General features: G+C 46.3%; 1 protein-coding gene across 1 annotated transcript; it reads left to right on the forward strand.

Annotated features, from left to right (window-relative positions):
- The first annotated feature begins 4,152 nt into the window (after positions 1-4,152).
- Positions 4,153-18,710, forward strand: LOC110299556 (galactose-3-O-sulfotransferase 2). The gene is made up of 4 exons (XM_021169263.2): positions 4,153-4,335; positions 14,690-14,776; positions 15,841-16,099; positions 16,525-18,710. The coding sequence occupies exons 1-4, from the start codon at positions 4,307-4,309 to the stop codon at positions 17,341-17,343; spliced, it is 1,194 nt and encodes a 397-aa protein (XP_021024922.1). The 5' UTR covers positions 4,153-4,306; the 3' UTR covers positions 17,344-18,710.
- The last annotated feature ends 3,130 nt before the right edge of the window (positions 18,711-21,840 follow it).

The raw sequence follows: 21,840 nt of genomic DNA on the forward strand, positions 1-21,840 counted from the left end.
TCAAAAGGGAGAGGCCTCCTGGAACCGGTTGTGGAACTCTTCGCTGGAGAAAAATTATTGAGCTGTAGTTCTCATGGCTATCCATCTGTTTTGTTTCTCTTATTCCTTTTCTTATTTACATGTTCCTGGTAGCCTAGTCCAAGATCTTTTTTTTTTTTTTTTTTTTTTGGTTTTTCGAGACAGGGTTTCTCTGTGTAGCCCTGGCTGTCCTGGCACTCACTTTGTAGACCAGGCTGGCCTCGAACTCAGAAATCCGCCTGCCTCTGCCTCCCGAGTGCTGGGATTAAAGGCATTCGCCACCACGCCCGGCAATCTAGTCCAAGATCTTAAGCGAGAATAATGGGTAAGAAACTATCCCTTGAGATGGGGTCACTAACATGACCCTATCCCAGGGGAAATCAATGCTTTACTTTTTAAATCATTTTCAAAACTGTTGTGATAAATAAAAACTTTCCCAACAATGAAATTTCATATAGCTACACATGTGCCATTAGCAGTTGGTTTTGGTATATGGTAAAGAAAGCCTTAATTAGAAAGAATTAAAATGGTTAAAATTTATGCGTTGAAGATTTATAAAAAAAAAATCGGGCATTAGATGTTAAATAATAATTGAACATATGGGGTTGGAGAGTTAGCGCGGCGGTTAAGAGCAATGACTATAAAGATTTATTAACCTACTCTTGGAAATATGCCACTAGCCTTGGATGTCTGCCCTACTGAATACATCCTTTTAGAATTGTTATATTTTGATGACTTATACTAATAATGATGTTACCTGTTCTGCTTTCAGAGCTGTAATATTTGGATGATGTTTGTGCTTTACTCTGCCAAATGATTTTTGTTGGTATTTGTGATTGTTTTGCTGGATACAGTTTTTAAGAGTTGTAATGTTTGTTTGTTTTTTTTTAATGTATAAAATCCCCTGCTTGAGAGCTACAGAATAAACTCAGATTCAAACTGTCTCTGTGTTTGTTTCTGTCACAGCCAAACCCTTACCCACCTCACCTAGCTTTGAGGACCCTCATTCCAGGGACCCCCATACCTGACTGGGGTGCTCTGTGACAAAACTTGTTTTGTACCTGCTGTAAGTGTGTCTCCACCACCAAGGTAATTTTCTATATGGACTTGGGATTCATCTTGGCCAACTCAATTGCTGCCCTGATTAGTGGTGACATCTCTGTTTACCTATTTTGTCTTAGTCAGTGTTCTATTGCTATGCCAAGGCCACAGCAACTGTTTTTTTTTCTAAAAGATTTATTTATTATATATATGTATGTATATATATATATATATATATATATATATATATATATATATATATTGTAGCTGTCTCCAGACACACCAGAAGAGGTGTCAGATCTCATTATGGGTGGTTGTGAGCCACCATGTGGTTGCTGGGATTTGAATTATGGACCTTCAGAAGAACAGTCAGTGCTCTTACCTGCTGAGCCATCTTGCCAGCCCCACAGCAACTCTTTTTTTTTTTTTTTTTTTTTTGGTTTTTCGAGACAGGGTTTCTCTGTGTAGTCGTGGCTGTCCTGGAACTCACTCTGTAGACCAGGCTGGCCTCGAACTCAGAAATCCGCCTGCCTCTGCCTCCCAAGTGCTGGGATTAAAGGCGTGCGCCACCACGCCCGGCCGACAGCAACTCTTATAAAGGAAAATATTAACAAGGTCTTGCTTACAGATTCAGAGGCTTAGTCTGTTATCCTCATAAGAGGGAAGCATAGTGGCATTCAGGCAGACATGGTGCTGGAGAGGGACTTGAGAGTTCTATATCCGCATCAGCAGGCAGCAGGAAGAGAGAGTACCCCTAGATTTGGCATGAGCATTTGAAACCTCAAAGCCTGTCCTCAAGTGACACTCTTTCTCAACCAAGGCCACATGCCCTAATGGCTACCAAGTAGCTCTGTTCCCTAGTAACCAAGCATTCAAATACATGATTGTATGGGGGCCATTCCTATTCAAATCACCACACCTATACTGAAGTTTCTCAGCCAACAAACCCCCATCCACTGCTTCTTGAGACAACACAATTTGGGGGAGGGGTGGTTGTGGGCTCCAGCTCTTAGTAGTTGGACACACTGGTGAGCAGAACAGGAATTGCTATGCTGAGGGCAAGACCCTCAGTGGATGAGGCTAACAGCTACCTCACTCAGAGTCTTTGATAGCTCTGAATCTACCCAAGCATATGTGGAAGTCTGAATGAGAATGGCTCCCCACAGACTCCTGTATTTGAATGCTTGGACCTCAGTTGGTAGAACTGTGGTAAAGATTAGATGGTATAGCTTTATTGGAGGAGGTGTGTCACTGGGGTAGACTTTGAGGTTCAAAAGCCCATTCTGGGCTCTTTCTGTCTCTGTCTCTGTCTCTGTCTGAGTGTCTGTCTGTCCGTCCCTCTCTCTGCCTCCATCCTGTGGATCAAATGTAAGCTTACAGCTACTGCTACCCCACAGTGCCTGCCTGCCTGCCTGCCTGTGGCCGTGGCCATGGCCATGTTTCCCACCATGATGACCATGGACTAACCCTCTGAACTGTAAGCAAGCCCCTATTTAAATTCTCATTCTCTCTGTCTCTCTCTCTCTGTTGTTGTTTTTTTCTTTCTTTTTTTTTTTTTAAAGATTTATTTATTTATTATATGTAAGTACACTGTAGCTGTCTTCAGACACTCCAGAAGAGGGCGCCAGATCTCGTTACGGATGGTTGTGAGCCACCATGTGGTTGCTGGGATTTGAACTCTGGACCTTCGGAAGAGCAGTCGGGTGCTCTTACCCACTGAGCCATCTCACCAGCCCCTGTTTTTTTCTTTCTTTCTTTCTTTTTTTTTTTTTTTTTTTTTTTTTTTTTTTTTTTTTTTTTTTGTGATAGGGTTTCTCTGTGTAACAGTCCTGGCTGTCTTTGAACTTGATTTGTAGACCAGGCTGGCCTCAATCTCACAAAGACCCACCTGCCTCTGCCTCTGGAGTGCTGAGATTAAAATTGTGCACCACCAGCGCCCTGCTTAAATGCTTTCTTTCATAAGTTGCCTTTATCACATAAGGTGTCTCTTCACAGCAATGGAACAGTAACTAAGACAGCATCTCTGGAGCCTGTGTCGACCTTGACATCTGGGTGGTGAGAGACTCCAGGGTACTGTCCTCCAACAAGCAGCCGACCCTGGCTTACAGCCACCCTTCATACGACTGGCCAAAACAAAGAGGCAAGGATTTCAGTGTCCTGTTGTCTTAGCCACACAAGGAGGGCAGTGTTCAAGGCTTTCTCCTAAGCTAAGAACGAGAGCTGGCCATGAAGGACAGGATTAGGGAGCCAAACCATGGATTGCTATGGCTGTGTGGGTCAGCTGCCGTCTTGTCAATCTGTGTGGGACCTGCCCAGATGGATTTCCCTCTCAAGTGTTAACTATGCTCAGCAGTTCTCAGAGTGTTAAATTAATTCAGTTAGTAAGGAAGGAATTTTGAGATAGGATCTTACTATGTATGACCTGGCTGACCTGACTTACCGACCCCAGTTTTGTTTTTTATGAGACAGGGTATGCCTTGGCCTTGAACTCACTCAGATCTGCCTGTCTCTGCCTCCAGAGTATTCAGATTAAAAGCTCTTTATTTTATTTCCTTAGAAATGAAATTTTCATGCAGCAAAAATCTACAAAAAATACTTTCTTGTATTTATTTCCTACATCACAGTCATCTTTCAAAGGTCTCTTTTTTTATCCCAAGTTTGTAAAAAAATTTTTTTTCCCCTCTTAGTATAAAGAAAGCTTTGAAGAAGAAAGTATTTCTGGCATTTAGTTACACATCTACAGAACTATTAGGCACAAAAATTAGGAAATCTGTGGATTCCTCATAGGTCCATCTGGAGCCACTCCCTCCAAGACCCCACTGAGAGGGCTAACATGGACGGTGAGGAGAAAGAGAAAGTCTGACTTGACCAGGGAAATCTTCCTGGCTCAGACATCCCAGCTGCCAGGGCTCTGCCCGCCTGGTGATACAGGAAGGGGAGGCGAGTGAAGGGCCAGCTGTCCCTTCTGAGCCTTGGAGGAGGTCTCATTTCTCATTAGGATTCAGCAGTTAAGCTAGGTCACTGGTGTATGTTATGTGTTTGCTTGTGTTGGGATGGGGGGGGGGTAGAGGGTGGGGCATTGGGCACCACACCTGAGCCAGTAGGTAAGCTTCCTAGGGATTTAAGTTCAGTTTTCACTGAACCTATGCCCCACCTGGCATGCTGAGAACTGGCTGTCTTGTACTCAAGGAAGTGGGAGGTCTTGACCGGTGCTTCCCTGTCCATCTCCTGGCGGCTCTGAGGCAGGATGCTGTCCATCCTGAGAGGCACACAGAGGTAAGGTGGCTCTGGGTGGCCAGCTGAGGGGGGCACTTGCCTTCCTTCTAGAATAGTTCAAGAAGCTGGCAAAACATGTTGACTGTATTTGTCTTTGAAAGGAAGTTGGTTTGGATTTGGGGAATTAGTGCTCATGTTTCATTGAAATCAATCTTTTTAGATTTTGTTTCAGCCTTTTAATGTTTGTGATGCTGAAGATTAACCCAGATATTTGCCCTTCAGTCTGTGGCTGAAGCAGCCCTCAACCATAGAATTATACCTCAAGCCCAATTTCACTTGGGACAGGAGAGCCTTTTGGAGTTTGGAAAGCCCGAAAGAAAGTTCCACCCCAGCACAGAGGTATCAGGATTACCTGGATTATTTGGGAAGATTTTTTGGTGGGGGCACTGGGATCAGGGACTTACTGGCTTGGTTCAGTGACTTTGGTCCTGGCTCATGGCTGGGACCCTGTTTTTATAAGAATGTCTGGGCTCTGAGGCCCTGACAGACTTGTCCTTGTTCAGAGCCACAGAGTGAAGGTTCGCCTCTGCCCTGAATTATCTACGCTTCTCTTCTCATGGGTATTGTTGGAATATTGTAAAGAATAGATAGACTCAGAGGTTTTCTGGTTACTGACGGTTAAAGCACAGAGCTCTGTAAACTTCAGGGCTGCCCTTAGCTTAGGGGCATTCCATACCAGCGAGGTTCCTGTTGTCTCTTCCGCACCTAGTCTGATAGTGGAAAGCTTGATGAAAACCTATGTTTTAGAGCGTTGAGCTTAAGCAAAGTCTCTCTCAGGGACAAAGCTGTCCATATAGGAGGGGGTCTGTGTGACCTTGTGAGTGGTTTCCATGGGAGGCCGATGTGGGCATGGATTCTGTGTGTCCCTGTGGTCATCTGTCACTTAAGGCCAGCTATTGTATCCCAGTCTGGAGGCTGGCTTTGCAGAGGAGTGGGTAAAGTAAGGAAGCTTAGGTATAGTTTGGTGGTGTCCACCACATTGGCCAAACAGGGTGGGAGAGATGAGAACTGAGGCTGAGTGTGGTGGCCTCAGAATGTTTGATGTGTGACAACTTTTCCCTGGGAGACAAAACTTAAATCATCTACTCATCCCAGATAAGAACCCTAGAGAAACCAAAGTACAGATAATGCACCACTAAAGTCCAATTTGATAAAGAATGAGTTTTATTGGGGTCACTTACTTGTGGGTGAGAGGTTACTTAAAGAAACAGAAATGATTCAGAGTTAACTGAATCACCAAAGCCCATCCCAGAGCATGGGTGACAGCTCACAGATCTGTGAACCTGCAGCTCAGCTTGCAGGCAGCTTAGCAGTTTGGAGGCTGTCCTTTCCAGGTGCCTCAGTTGATCTAAACCTCTTCTAGGTAGTTGTTCTGGTCCCAGTCTTAGAGATGGAGGGAGAGCCTCATCTTTTCTTGCTTACTCTGGAGGTGGGGTAGTGGTGTCTATTGAATCTGCTCAATTTCAGGGACTTCTGAAGGTATTTTGAGTTGTTTATCTGCCAGCTGAAGGAGCTTCCCACAAGATGGCATGGTTAATTCTCTGAGCAAGCCTTTATGTGACAATGCCTTTAATCCCAGCACTGAGGCCGCATAAGCAGGAAGATCTCTTGTGAGTTCAAAGCTAGCCACAGTTACAAGTGAGATCACATTTCAATAATTAATCAAGCAAGCAAATAAATAAGTGAAACTACCCGCTGAGTGTGGTGGTGTATACCTTTAATCTCAGCACTGGGGAGGTAGAAGTAGGCAGACCTCTCTCATTTTCAAACCAGCGTGGACTACATAGCAAGTGTAACCTAACTTTTGCCTACTTTGTGAGTTCTTCTCTGCCCTTATTGTACCCTTTCAATCCCCTGACACTAGAGAGGAGAGAAAAGGGGGAAGAGGGGAGAGGGATGGTGGGGGACGTTATCATTAGACTACTTTCTGTTGATCAGGACATTGAATTCCTTGGCACAAGTTTTATATTTGAGGTCAGGATCTCTAAATTTCTTCATGCTTCTTCCTTATGTATGACTACTTAACAAACCACAGACAACCTCTCATGGGGCCCTAACATGTATATAACCTCTGAAAAGTCCCCAGAATTCCAAGTGTCACACAGTTGCTGAAACTATCTCCAGCTGGCAAAACCATGCCTCTGTTAGAGCAGGAGGCAAATGGTAGTCAGCTGCTGTGGACAATCTGAAGCTGCACCACATCCCACACCTGGGGTTAAAAGCAAAACATTCTTATAATAGTTCTATGTCTTTTTAGAGATTTGTTTATTTATTTTATGTACATGAGTATACTATAGCTGTCTTCAGGCACACCAGAAGATGGTCTCAGATCCCATTGCAGATGGTTGTGAGCCACCATGTGGTTGCTGGGAATTGAACTCAGGATCACTGGAAGAACAGTCAGTGCTCTTAACAGCTGATCCATCTCCAGAATTCTCATCACAAACAATTTTCAGGACAGTCAGAGCTACAGAGAAACTGTCTCAAGAACAAAAACTAACAAACAAAACATGAAGGAAGGAAGGAAAGAAGAAAGAAAGGAAGGACCGAGGCCAGTTTTCTGTCCATGGGGGAGCTCCTTTGTTGGCTGTTCTCTTATCCTTTTATGGGGCATATTGGCTGGACACTGCCTGGGAAGGGCTCTTTCTGTCAGGAATCCTAAAAAATAAAAGTCTGCCTCATGATTCAATCAGGTCCTGGCCAGTTCCTGGTTAGATGGTATACTGTTTTGCTTGTAGATGTCACCTGACATATTGTAGAACTGTGTCCATAGAATCTGGCTGGCTGACTGGAGTGCCACCATGTCTGCGGAATGGGAGGGGACATGGAGGAGAGGGTGGTATAGAATCCTTTGTGACAGGAGTGGCAATTTGTGGAGTTTCCATGTCATTTGTGGACCAACCATGGTTTGCAAGAAACTAACAGAAAGAGGATTTCAGAGACGGTTAGTACTGTACATCATCTGCCTGCCTACCTTTTGGGAGGTAGCACATGAAACTCTCTGATCCGGGCAAAGCCATCCTGCTGGATCACTGGCTAGTGATACTTGCTCTGAGTTTCCAGGTGGTTCCTAAGTTGGACTTACCTCCTATATGAGTAGGTATAGGTCAAGTTACCCATTGACTAGCATGGCAGGAGGCCATGGGACTGACAGGTTGCCCTCTAGGACTATACCCAAAGTGGATAAGTGGAGGGTGGAGGAGAGGTGCCACAGTTGGGGGGAGCAGAGGTGTGGGCATGTGGGAAGGAGCATGGTGCATGCTTTCTTACAAGTAGCTTTGCTTCTTGCCTCCTTTCTGGGTATCTCAGTCTGGGTAAGGTTTAAAACCAGAGTTTCTAGGTGGTCCAGATTGGAAGAATGGTACAAGTTTTGTAATATTTCCAGGACCACGAACCATTTGCTGCTACCAGGAATAATCTTTGTTGCACAGTGCTTGGCCATCAGCAGGGGTTGCACTTGCCAGACAGGTGCGGTGACTTCTGTTTCTCTCTAAATTATGTTGGGATCTATGAGAGTTGTGGCCTCAGCTTTTCACAGCTTCTGCAGTAAAGGCAGGGTGTGGTGAGGGGGTAGGACCAGGTGCTTGGGTAAAGAGACTTGACGGTTAGGCCTGGGGCCATTCATCAGAAAGTGTTGTTTTCTTGGTAGCTCACAAGAGCCTCACAGCTACACTGGGGAAGGGAACTGGAACAGTCTGGGGATGATTGTTGATGACTGGGTCACAAGATCCCTTTATACTGGCCCCTGTGACCATTTCACGCAGAGCAGGTGTGGGTTTCATGGTTCCCATTCCTGTGTCCCCTTCAGTGTGGAAGCCCCTTGATTGTAGGACCCGTGTGGGTCACTCAAGCTGTGGAAGAAGTGGAGTTGGAGGGCTTCGATGTATATCAGGGGACCAGTTTCTGGGCAAAGACCTTAGGTTATGGCTTCCATCTAAGGGCAGAATAGACAAAAGCCTGGGACTGCCTGGGCCTGGAAGATGGTGTCCACAACAGGGATTCTTGGGAATCATGGGAAACGTGCCCTTTCCACCCATGTTCTTGACATGCACAGTGCTTGGTCCTTAGATGAGAAGACTCAACAGTACCATGGTTTCACTGAGGTCATCTAAGATCCAGCTGGTAAATAAAGCAGCCAGCCTTGAAAGTTAACTGGCTTCTTCTACAGAAAAATTAGGGCCAGCAAAGTAGCTCAGCAGGTGACCATGCTTGTTGGCCAGCCTACCAACCTGAGTCTAGTCAGAGAACTCTTGTGGTGGAAGGAGAGAACTGACTCCTGCAAACTGTCCACTGACATTTCACATGCATGTCATAGCATGCATGCACGCACATACACATATGAGCAAGCGCACATATGTAAAATAAATAAATAAATAAATAAATAAACAAACAAATATATGTATCAGAACTTTTAAAGGAAAAATAATTGTCCCTTATTTTATTTATTTATTTTTTTGCCTCTCTAAGCTGGCCTTTGGAGCCAAAAGCCAGATGGTCTTACATTATAGATATATTTATGTAGATATTCTGATTCCATAGTGCTTGTTGGAGTCGCTGCCATAAGGCTTGTAAAGGACTTAGAAATGTTTGCATACATCTTGAGAGGATGGCAAAGGGACTCAAAGTGGAAAGGTTTTGTTGTTGTTGTTGTGTTTTTTTTTTTTTTTCCGAGATAGGGTTTCTCTGTTAGCCTCGGATGTCCTGGAGCTCAGGCTGTCTTCAAACTCACAGATCCATCTTCCTCTCCCTCCCCAGTGCTAGGATTAAAGGTGTGCACCCCCATTACCTGGCTCACAGTGCAAAGTTTTTGTTTTTTTGAGACAGGGTTTCTCTGTGTAGCTGTCCTGGAACTCACTTTGTAGACCAGGCTGGGCTTGAACTAAGAAATCTGCTTGCCCCTGCCTCCCAAGCGCTGGGATTAAAGGCGTGCGCCACCACTGCCTGGCTCAGTGCAAAGTTTTTAAGTCAATGCTGTGAGAAAGAAGGGAAGAGTCCTATCTCTTTCTGTACATAAGAATCAAGATTCATTTTTTAAAATTCAAGCTTCTATTTGTCCTCATGCAGAGGATGGGCTGGGTGCAGGCAGGGTCTTGGACTATGGCTGCCCTGGTCCCCCTGTTCAGGCAGGGAGGATGTGTGGCAGGTTGTCGGCTGTGTTGAGTCAGAGGCAAGCTGGTGTGCTTTTCAGCTTGTGATTTGGGAGCCCTGGAGCCTGACTTGGCATTAGAACTGTCCCTGTAAAGTCTCATTCCTGGAAATCCATAAGACAGATGGTTAGTGTGTGCTGAAATTTTATGAATCTGAGAGGAGGCCAGTAAGAGACAGCATGTTTAAGGAAGGATTTTTATGTAGAAGAATAAACGGATGTCGGGAAGAGAAGAAGGTGAGCAGTCCTTTGGCTTTGTTCTGCACTGTTCTTATCAGATGGCGATGTTATTCTAAGTACAGAAGGCTGTAAACTGTCCAGCCCTTTGCAGTCACCTCCCCAGGGAGTGCTAGCCATAGTGACATGGGGTGGAGCCTAGGTTGATATTGGGAAGACTCATGGCCTCTAACTCAATGACATGTGTTCAGTAGACATTCTACAACATCATTTCCGTCTTCTGTTTTTCAACCTTCTCTGTGTCAACACTGTTCATCCAGGAGAGAGATCACCCGGAAACTGAGTGTATTTGACCCATTTTAGACCACTGCAGTTGTGTTTCCCATTTCATTCCTTCATTTCATAGGGACTGTGATGCATATTTAATTCCTTCATTCCACAGAGGGACCAAGGCATCTCCTCTGGGGAGCTCCTGAGCTCTGTGTCTATACAGATTTTCAGGGAGTGTGTGGGGACATGACTGACACACATCAGAGGTGACATGTCCCATCCTAGCTAGGGTAGAACTTGGAATGGCACTGTGGGGTGGCAGTGGGTAGTGGTGCTTTATTGGGGTGTGTCTTAGTTAGGACTGCACTGCTGTGAACAGACACCATGACTGAGGCAACTCTTATAAGCAAAACATTTAATTCAGACTGACTTACAGGTTCAGAGGTTCAATCCAGTATCATCATGGCAGCATCCAGGCAGGCATGATGCAGCAGGAGCTGAACATTCTATATCTGAAATTTCATCTGAAGGCCACTAGGAGAACATTAGCTCCCACATGGTTAGGAGAAAGGTCTCATTGCCCAACCCCCCTAGTGACACAGTTCGTCCAACAAGGCCATACCTCCTAATAGTGCCACTCCCTGGGATAAGCATATTCCAACCATGTTAGGGTCCTGAGGGGTTTTATGCTGTATGTCATTATGGGATGCCCACATGTATGATGGCTTGTGTGTTTGGGGAAGGCAGGAGACAAATATGACTGGAAGAAACTCAGTTAATAGCTGTAGTTTCTGAATTATATATATAGGTGCAGCCTCAAGAGGGTTTCTGCCATAGGTGGAGCCCCATGTTTGTCCATGCATAAGACCTGGAAAATGTAGCCTTCTTGGAGGAGCAAGCATCCTTAGCCCCCACACTAGAGTCCCTAATGACTGTTTCCTATCAGAGGTGCCCAGTGTTCCTTAGAGACATGGATGAGTCTAGGCCTGGGCCAAGAAAGTGGAAGATGAGTTTGGTGGATCAACAATCTTACAAAGACCAGGGATAGGAAGCCAGTGGCGGGCAGGACTCGTGCATTGACCAAAGCCTTGTAGTGGCAGCCAAGAGTGTTTTGTAGCCCCATATATAGTGTGGGATGCTAGGGTCTGGTTGGACTTGCTTGGTTGGGAGACAGAGTTTTAGGGGTGAAGAACAACTCATGATTCCCACAGTACAGAAGATTGCCAACTGTCTTTCCACACACCCACTTTGAACTTTGGCCATTGTGACCTATCAGCCTGAAACATGGGCAGCAGATGTTACTGTTGTAAACAGGCCAGAAAAGGTACTCAGCCTAGAGTCTTGAGTTGGAGCCAGCTAGGATGTGTGTCATCTGTTCATGTGGCTACTGTCCTAAATGTCCTGGTAAGAGAAGAGCAGAGACGAGCCGGCACCCTGGAAAGCTCTAGCAATGAGCATTTGGAAAGGGGGACATAGATAAGTGTTTTGTCTACAATGGTAAGAAAAGCTAGCAAATCTAAGTAAATGCCAGGGAAGCTAGGACAGAAAACTCTTGTTGACGACATGGTTAGAAGAACCATGTCCTGTGGGATGAGATCCACCACTTCCCTGGGTAGATAGGCAGCAGCCTGGCTTGTGGAATGTCCTGCCTTACCAGCTTCTGCTGTGTATGCAAGCTCAGCCTGGCCAGGTTTGGGCCCTGTTATCCCCTCTCCTTCCTTTCTGACCTACACCAGAAGGTCATTTTTTCCTGCAGGGACAAATCTTTGATAGGGATGACTGGGGATGAAAAAATTAAAAAGAAAAAAAAAAAGGTAAGAAACTTGGGAGTTAGAGGTCTTGTATAAATGTCAATCAAGCATCTTATTTACCATTTGCAAGGAGGTATTTGGACAGAGTCAGCAAAAGGCTATCATGTATTGGGACGAAGACAGCAAGAAATAATCAAGTCATGCTGTAAAATAGGGAACATTGGATATCTCAAGTGCACCAAAAGCCATAGGCCAGCACTCAGTGACATCGAGACCACGTACCACAGCCTTCACAGAAGGGAAAAATCGAGTTCCCAGGATCTGAAACAAATTTCCCCAATGCATCACAGACCTTGCCAAGCATATTCTGGCTTTAGAGAAGGAACTAAGTCTTTTCATTAGCCAGTCTGGCCCTAAATATTTTCCACCTTCTCCAAACAAAAGTTTGGACCCACAACTGGGCCTCAAGTCATAGTATATTCATGAATTTTCACATGTAGGTAAGAGTAAGTCGTGTTACAGAGTCCCTCCCTGCTGGCTACTATGTACCTGCTCTGAAAGAATGCATTGGTGGAGAGGTGACCTGGCTGTCTTGGGGTGGGTGATACACTTGCTTGCTCTGGACATAGTAACTGTGACCAAGCATATCCTATAGACTCCCAGGTTGAGAATCCAAGAGTCACATAGTCTTCAGCAAAGCAAAAGGAGGGTATCCAGGCCCAGACAGGTGCTGGACAGAGGTCTCAGAGAACTATTATCCAAATCTGTTCAGTTGTCCTCTTTTTAAGAAAGATTTCTTTATTTCATTTATATGAGCACACTGTAGCTGTCTTCAGACACACCAGAAGAGGGTATCGAATCCCTTTACAGATGGTTATGTGCCACCACGTGGTTGCTTGGAATTGAACTCAGGACCTACTAGAAGAGTAAGTGACCATTGCTCTTAATCACTGAGTCATCTCTACAGCCACCCCCAGTTGTCCACATAAACTTGGGCACCATGTGTTCTTATGTCACCTGGTGCATGGGGCACAGTCATCTCAGGAGGAATTCCATCCCTTCCCAGTATCTATGAAAATGTCCTCTCAGAGCTTATCAGAGAGAAAAAAAAAATCCACCCACGATTGCGTTTGTGGGAAATTGAGGAGCCAGCCTGATGCTTGGGAGTTGGGAGCAGGTAACTGCTCACAGAGCATTGGCTGCTCACTGGAAAGCTAGAGCCATTCACTGTATTGGTGAATGTAGACTCTTAGTCTACAGCAGGGAATGCTCAAGGAGGCAGGAAAACAACCAAAATCCAAGATCTCCAAGGCCAGGAATTCTAGGAACGATTCTGGAATGTTATTTCTTTAAAACAAACAAACAAACAAACAAACAAACAAACACCCCAAGAACTACACACAAATAGTAACAGAATCTGGTACAAGTGTGAATACCAGATATGGCGTATGGAGCTGCTTAAGACTGTCCACACCTGCTGACTACGATGTTCCTTGTGCCCTAGCAGAGGCATGGTTTTGCCAGCAGCAGATAGTTTTTGCGATTGTGTGATGTTTGGAATTCTGGGAATTTTTCAAAGGGTATATAAATACTAGGTCCTCATAGGCTGGGTGGGTGGTTGTTGGTCATTCGGGGGGTTCTCTGTGATTTGTTAGTAGTGGTGTTCAAAGAAGAAACAAGAAGTTATTTCAGAGATCTTTCTTTGCTCTCTATTCTCTTTTTTCCCCTATGCATTGATAGGGGTGAGATGGGAGGTTAGGGGAGGGTGGACTGAGTGTGGGGAAAGGAAGAACACACAAAGTAGCAAAGAGAAGCAAAGAAGAGACAAGAAGGAAATTAGATTCATAGATCTCTCTCTCTCTCTCTCTCTCTCTCTCTCTCTCTCTCTCCCCCTCTCTCCCTCCCTCCCTCCCTCCCTCCTTCCTTCCTTATCTAGTAATGGGGCAGGAAACAGGGTGGGGAGATAAAGGGTTGGAAAAAGAAGAACTCACAAATTAGCAAAGGCCAGCTACAAGGAAAACATGGTTTTATTATACTCTACTACAGGTAGAGGGTGCCTGCAGCCAGAGTGGCTGTGCCTCCTGTGTTGGCTCTGTGTCTGTGATTAACCTGGGCTATGAAATAGGCAGCTGAAGAGCCCTGCCCTCATGGCTGCTCTAACATCCCATCATGCTTTTCACTATGGCTTGTCTTGAGGCAGGGAAAAATGCACAGCAGCAGCAAATCCCCTGAACAGCTTCTGCTTTTGCTTCAGCAGGTGGAATGGCGGCACACTCTGTCTCAGGATGTCTACTTGGCAGCCAGCTGCCTGACATAACACCTCCCACACAGGGAGATTTAAGCAAGAACAGTTCCTTTCAGTACTGTGGAAGCTAGAGTCTGTGAGAAAGAAGGGAGTGTGTGTGTGTGTGTGTGAGCATGTGTGAGTGTGTTCTGTCAGTACGTGAGAGTGAGAATGGTTGTGTGTGTGTGTGTGTGTGTGTGTGTGTGTGTGTGTGTGAGCATGTGTGAATGTGTTCTGTCAGTACGTGAGAGTGAGAATGGTTGTGTGTGTGTGTGTGTGTGAGCATGTGTGAGTGTGTACATTCCTGGGGCTGGATCTCTCCAGGGCTTGAAGACAGCACCTGTCTTTGTCCTCACAGGGTGAGGTTGGGTGTGGTGAGGAAGGAAGCTTGGTGCTTGTTTTCTCATCAGGATCCTAATCCCCAATGCTCCCGTTTGTGTCCTTAGCAGGACACTATCCTATTTCAAGGCCCATTTCAAACTGTTTTTCTATTGGGGGCCGGGGCCTTACTATGGGGCTCAGCACATATGTCTACTCTTCAGTCTTTCCTCTGCAGCTCAGAGGCTTGGGAGGGCTTGTAAGACCCCAGCCCGAGGTGCTCCAGGTTCTGAGACAAGCAGGCCTGGGTCACCCTGCTCTGGGCTTATTACCAGTTATCACAGGGCTCCTTGCTGAGCAGTTATGGGACTTTGTATCCAAGTGGCACTAAGCAGGTACTGCCCACAGGTCCTTCCAGGTGGCACTCTGGTTCCTGGCCCTGGCTGTGTTCCTGCTGGTTGGTTTCCTGCATGTGGACTTCAGACTACTCATACCGTAAGTCCTGTGCAGATGTGTTATGCTCTTGGGGGCCGAGCTCTTCCCCTGCAGCCCCAAGGTCAGTACCAGGACCCTGTCCTGCCTGCTTTATGAACACAAGCACTCACTCACTTCCCTTCTGAGCATCAGTGTCCTCTCTAGGAGAGGGTGGTGAGCTATGCTTTTCTTGGGCCTGTCTCTTGTAGTCACTACAAGAGACAGGCCCACTAGGAAGGCTTATTAGGGGACTCTGGGGAACAGGCCTGTCTTGTTCAGTCTTGACTGGAAAGGGAAGTGAGAAGAACAAGGTATATAGTAGGAGCCTTGGGAAGGCTACCTTCTGGCCTACAAAGATGGCCTGGCTTCTAGCATGACTTTCAGGTGGTAAGGTCATGACTGTGCTCCATTGGCACCAGACTCCAGAACATTCTCTCCCCCTGCCTGCCAAGACTACATCACCCAGGGGGTGGCCATCTATGCACAACCAACTGCCTCCCAAGTCAGTGTTTTCTTCAGGATTCTGTGAGGGTCTCAGTTCCTTCTCCTTCACGTCTCCCCTGGTCAGGTTTGTATAAGGAGGGGTAAACTGTCCTCTGAGAAAATGCTGTGTCCCATGGTCCACTGGATCCTGCCCCTCACCATCCTTGCTAACTATGCTGGCTTATATTAAGTCAGGAGTATGGCTGGTGATCCAGGCATCCGAGTCCATCCTAGCGTTTCTAAGGCTGGCTGACCTTGGCTGAGGTCACAGAGTCACTGCCACACAGGGTTCACTGGGAGACAGACAGCAGATTTTGGATCCAAGGGTGATTCTTGGGGTCTGAGGTATCCCATGGCTGTCACAGGAACAGACAGTATAGCTGTGGAGAACATCTTGCTATGAGGGGAAATTGTATCTGTCACAGAGAATCCCCTTGGCCTGAAAGAATACAGAGTGGCAGAGCTGGACTGGGGACACAGTGCTGTGAGATGGCGAGAGGAAATAGAATAAGGACCCATGTTAAGGGGTACTCCTTGAGGGGTGCTGTTGAAGGGTTGTGGCTCCGTTACTGATGATATGCTCGCTGTACTCTTCGGTTCAGGGACAAGGTCCAGGAACCACCGGTCACAAACATCATGTTTCTCAAGACGCACAAGACAGCCAGCAGTACAATACTCAACATCCTCTACCGCTTCTCAGAGTCTCACAATCTAACCACAGCACTGCCTGAGGGCTCTAGAGTCCATCTGGGCTACCCCTGGCTTTTTGTGACACGGTATGTAGAGGGCCTGAAGCAGGACAACCGCCTGCAGCATCACTTCAACATCATGTGTAACCACCTACGGTTCAACTATCCTGAGGTGTGCAATGTGGTGGCAGAGAGTGGGGTGGGGGTGGGGTGGGGCTAGAGCTGCATTGCTTGGAACTGTGGGTGTAACTATGGGGCTCCCAGGTGTGGGGTTGGCGTGGAGTGGCCTATAGACCCTGTCAGACCATTTTGTTTAGGCTGCCAATGGCCTGTAATTGCTCTTGGCATGAGACACATAGCCTCAAGGCTGTCTTCCTGAGGGCATCCCAACCCTCTCTCACATCTCTGAATTTCTGGTTCTGGAAGAACATACTGGGCTTTTGTTGCCCCCTCAACCTTGGCACTTGCTCCCTTGGTGTAGGAATGAGGCTCCAGCTCTGTTGAGGGAGCTGGGACTGGTGCAAGGTGAGACTTCGTGGGCAGCTGCACAGTCCATCCAACAGCGTCTTTAGTCCCACCTACTTCTTCTCCAAACAGGTGCAGAAAGTCATGCCCAATGACACCTTCTACTTCTCCATCCTCCGGAACCCAGTTTTCCAGCTGGAGTCCTCCTTCATCTATTATAAGGACTATGCACCTGCCTTCCAGAAGGCCAAGAGCCTGGACGAATTCCTGGCAGATCCGTGGAAGTACTACAACGCTAGTGTGAGCCTGCGCAATGTCTATGCGAAAAACAACATGTGGTTTGATTTTGGCTTTGACAACAACGCCCCAGCTGACATGGACTATGTTCACAAGTGTCTTGCGGAGGTGGAGCAGCGATTCCATCTGGTGCTCATTGCAGACTACTTTGATGAGTCTATGGTGCTGCTGCGCAGAAGGTTGCGCTGGCAGCTGGATGACATCGTGTCCTTCAAGCTGAACGTGCGCAGCCAGAGTACTGTCTCCCACCTGACGCCCGAGAGCCAGGAGCGTGTCCAGCACTGGTGTGCACTGGACTGGCAGCTCTACCAGCATTTCAATCGCACGTTTTGGACCCAGCTGCATGCGGAGCTAAGCCCACGCCAGCTCACAGAAGAGCTGGAGCAGCTGCGGGAGAGGCAGCGCGAGCTCACGGCCCTGTGTCTTCAGGATCCAGAGCCCAAGAACCTGACACACATAGATGACCGGAATCTGCGCCCTTACCAGAGTGGAAAGGCCAATATTCTGGGCTACAACCTTAGGCATGGTCTGGGCACCACCACACTGCATATCTGTCAGAGAATGGCGATGCCCGAGCTCCAGCACATGGCCCATATGTACTCTCTGCAGTTTCCCAACAAGACTCCCAAGGATATCCCACTCATGAAAAAGTAGGGGTTTGGCTAAGTGACTCTTTCTTCCCAGTCTACCTTTCCAAAGTGAAACTGTCAAGATACCCATCCATCTGCATCTCTGGGAGAGGGCCTTACACCTAAGACAACAGGCACAGCTGTTCCATATGTGAATCCACCCATTGTAGAGACATGGACAGGCAAGAATGCTAGTGCCCTTAAATTATGTTTTCACAGAGACAGTCTAAGCAGCCCACCAGGTGAACATCAGCCCAAGGGAACACCGGAGCATAGACATCGGGCCTGTGGATCCAAGAAGAGACCTACAACTGTTCCCTGGGATTTTGTAGCCACATTGATTCAGCACCGGTGACAATGCCATGCCTGTACAGGGTTCGGAGGCTCAGAGGTGGGCCAGGGAGAGATGGGATGAGTAGGCAGCCTTCCATTTTATGAAGAACAGTGTAGACTGAGAGTTGTGAAAGTTGTTGGTTAGCCTGAGCACAGGCACAGTCTACTTTTTAGCTTCCAGTTGAACAGTCCTGAAGGAGAAAGTGCCTGACTTGCCACAGGTTCTCTGAGAGGCTCAGGTACCTTTGGTTGCCTTGGAAACCATGTTGTATATAATCTCAGGGATCATCTTTTGGGTGCCTCTCTTAGTCATTCATGGAGAGATACTAAGTATCTAGCACCCAGCTCTTAGGATGAAGTACCTGGTTCCCTGGGGTACTCAAACAGGGTGCCTGAGGTGTTGGGAAATAAGTCACATACTCAGCCCAGCCTTTCTGCCCGAGCCTTCCTTACTGCGTTTTGGTGGAGGCTTTTCTTCTGTGTCAGAGGCCTCAGAAAAGACAGACCATGCTCCTTTGTACCTCAATTTAATATGGACATCAATTTAATATGAAAAGTAATTGTCAAAGAAAAAGTAATTGTTGGCAAGTTTAGAGATGGTACAATAGTATAATGAGTTTGTCAATCCAAAAGAACACTGTAAATTGAAAATTGACTCTTCCAAACCGAACAGAGATATTCAGAATGCTAGAGATGCTGGCTCAGACCTTTTACCCTAGCACTGGGGAGGTAGAGGCAAACAGATCACTGAGTTTAAGGCCGGCCTGGACTACAGAGTGAGTTCCAGGACAACCAGGTTACAAAGCAAGGCCCTGTCTCAAAACAAAACAGAAAACCACTGAAGCCCACCCCCCTAGCCTTGAGCAGGCTGGCTCAGACCTGTTCTGCCACTGTGAACAAGACCACCTAGGGTGGACTCTCCCAACCTAGATAGGTCTATTTTACTGCCACCTCTGCTGTTTTCTCCAAGATGCCACTACCTGCTGAGAGTCTGAACCTGTTCTCCAGACACTATCCCTACGAAAGGAGATCCTGGCCTGGTGGGGGATGGGATCCCCCCTTTATAAGCTCAGATTCTTAAGTAAACTTTGGGCCTTGATCACCATCTTTGTCTTGGTCTTGTTATTTCTCTCGAATTTTATCCCATACAGCCCCAGCCTCCCTTTTATGAACCCGGTTCATGTAGCTATGCATGGCTACAGTTGGCTCCTGGAACATGCGGCCTGAATACAGATGGATTGACTGGGGGAACATTGTCTTGGTGGAGCTCCATGAGAAGAGGAAGATGAAGACGTATCCCTGCACAGTAAGCAACACACAGCATTAATATTAGCATTACAAGCTAGATTGAAATTCCTAGGCAAATGGATGGACCTGGAGGGCATCATCCTGAGTGAGGTAACTCAATCACAAAAGAACTCACATTGACCCGTCCAGCAGGTCCAGTTATTCGAGGGTCACGAGGGGACCTCCTCCTAAGAACCAAATGGTGGGGGGTAGAGAGAGAGAGACGAGGGCCTTGTACGAATAACGACACGGAAACCGTTCTGGAATGTATCAAAGCCTCGAATGTATTAGCCAGGCCCGAGGTTTAAATGTACAAGCAAAAGGGGAAGTGCCTTTCAGCAGGAGGAATGGGGCAGAGGAAATGCACCTCAGCAGGAGGGATGGGGCAGGGGAAATGCACCTCAGCAGGAGGGATAGGGCAGCGGAAATTTTTCTTTTGGCGACTACACGGGGAAGCAGGAACTTGGTGGTATCAGGGTGCATCTTGAGGTCAGGACATCTGGCGCTGACTTAGGGCTGGAAAGATCTGTGGTTGTTCTTGGAGCGGTGTGTCCGGTGGCCCGCTTTTGACCCTCTTTTCTTCTCAGGGGGGGAGAGGCCCAATTCAGAGATCAGGACAATAGCGTTGCCTTAATAGCTCCCAACATCACATGATATGTACTCACTGATTAGTGGATATTAGCCCAGAAACTTACCCAAGATATAAGATACAATTTGCGAAACACATGAAACTCAAGAAGAACGAAGATCAAAGTGTGGATACTTTGCCCCTTCTTAGAATTGGTAACAAAACACCCATGGAAGGAGTTACAGAGACAAAGTTTGGAGCTGAGACAAAAGAATGGACCATCTAGAGACTGCCATATCCAAGGATCCATCCCATAATCAGACTCCAAACGCTGACACCATATACTAGCAAGATTTTGTTGAAAGGACCCTGATACAGCTGTCTCTTGTGAGACTATGCCGAGGCCTAGCAAACACAGAAGTGGATGCTCACAGTCATCTATTGGATGGACCACAGGGCCCCCAATGGAGGAGCTAGAGTAAGTACCCAAGGAGCTGGGGGTATCTGCACCCCTATAGGTAGAACAACAATATGAACTAACCAGTACCCCACCAGAGCTCATGTCTCTAGCTGCTTATGTAGCCGAAGATGGCCTAGTTGGCCATCAGTGGAAAGAGAGGCCCATTTGTCGTGCAAACTTTATATGCCTCTCAGTACAGGGGAACGCCAGGGCCAAGAAGTGGGAGTGGGTGGGTGGGGGAGTGGGTGTGGGAGGGTGTGGGGGACTTTTGAGATAGCATTGGAAATGTAAATGAAATAAATACCTAATGATAATAAAAATATTAGCATTACAAATGCCATCTTCTGAAGTCTGTTGATCTCAAGGGTGCAAAAAGGATACAGATTAGATTGAGTCATTTTTGGCCCAGTGCTGATATCAGCTAGTGGTTGACAGTTGAAAATGGGAGTGAAAAATTCTAAACAGGCATTGGTCCACATTCAAGGACTGCATCAGGCAAGAGGAGTAGGGCTTAAAATAATAAAATAAAAAAAAAGAGTAAAAAAAAGGGAGATGCTAGATATACAAATGACATGAGAGAGAGAGAGAGAGAGAGAGAGAGAGAGAGAGAGAGAGAGAGAGAAGGAAAATGGATTTTGGAGCTCTCCCAGGGACAGAGGGAAATTGAGAGAAGTTCTGCTTTCTCTTTGGCCTGGTTGCATCAAGTTCTCTACCCTTGTTGTATTGTTTCTGTTTGGTGCACCAATCTGTCCATGTGTCAATTCATATCTGTTTTTGTTTCATTGTCTAAAGGACTGTTGTTCTATGTTTCATGTTGAAAAGAAAAAAAGATGGTTAAAACTTCATTTGCTGGCTCTCCATCTCCTGATTCAGTCTCAGTTTACGCAGCAGAGGCTGATTTAAGTTGCTTCTCACCTTCGCCAGGAGTCACACACACCAGGAGTCACACACACCCAGGATAGGTCCTGATGAAAACTGATTTTAAAAAAGGAGTTTGTAGCTTCTTAGTTCTAAGGCAAATAAGCTGATAGTTCTGTTTTCCTAAAAAAAAAAAAAAATTCTGGAATTGTAATTATTGAGTTCAGCAAACGAGAAAGTGCTTTTTATCTTGAAATTATAGCTAGAAAAAGTAAAATCCTTTGATTGGTCTAAATCTATAAGATTCATGTAGCCACTTCATTAGGTTTCTGACCAGTCTTAAAGGTATAAAAATGCTCTGCATGTCTTGGTCATAGAGTATTGGCTTATGAGTTATTGGGTATGATTAAAAAGGTGTAACATTGGTAACAAGAATGTTAGCTTAAAACTGCTAACTCAAGGCTGGAGTTAATTTAAACAACAACATGTGGCACATACCAGTCCAGGAAACTAGGCCTCTAAGGATACTTTTTTTTTTTTTTTAAATAATTTATAAGGGACTGTCTTTAATCCCATTTCTATTTATTTATTTATTTATTTATTTATTAGATATTTTCTTTATGTACTTTTCAAATGCTATCCGGAAAGTTCCCTATACCCTCCCTCCGCCCTGCTTCCCTACCCACCCAGTCCCACTTCTTGGCCCTGGCATTCCCCTGTATTGGAGCTTATAAAATTTGCATTACCAAGGGGCCTCTCTTCCCAGTGATGGCCAGCTAGGCCATCTTCTGCTACATATGCAGCTAGAGGTACGAGTTCTGGGGGTACTGGTTAGTTCATATTGTTGTTCCACCTATAGGGTTGCAGACCCCTTCAGCTCCTCAGATGCTTTCTCTAGCTTCTCCATTGGGACCCTATGTTCCATCTTCTAGATGACTGTGAGCATCCACTTCTGTATTTGCCAGGCACTGGGATAGCCTCATACAAGACAGCTATAACAGGGTCCCTTCAGCAAA

This window comes from Mus caroli, unplaced genomic scaffold (genome assembly GCF_978045245.1).
Source record: "Mus caroli unplaced genomic scaffold, Mus_caroli_1 scaffold_1, whole genome shotgun sequence".
NCBI lineage: Eukaryota > Metazoa > Chordata > Mammalia > Rodentia > Muridae > Mus > Mus caroli.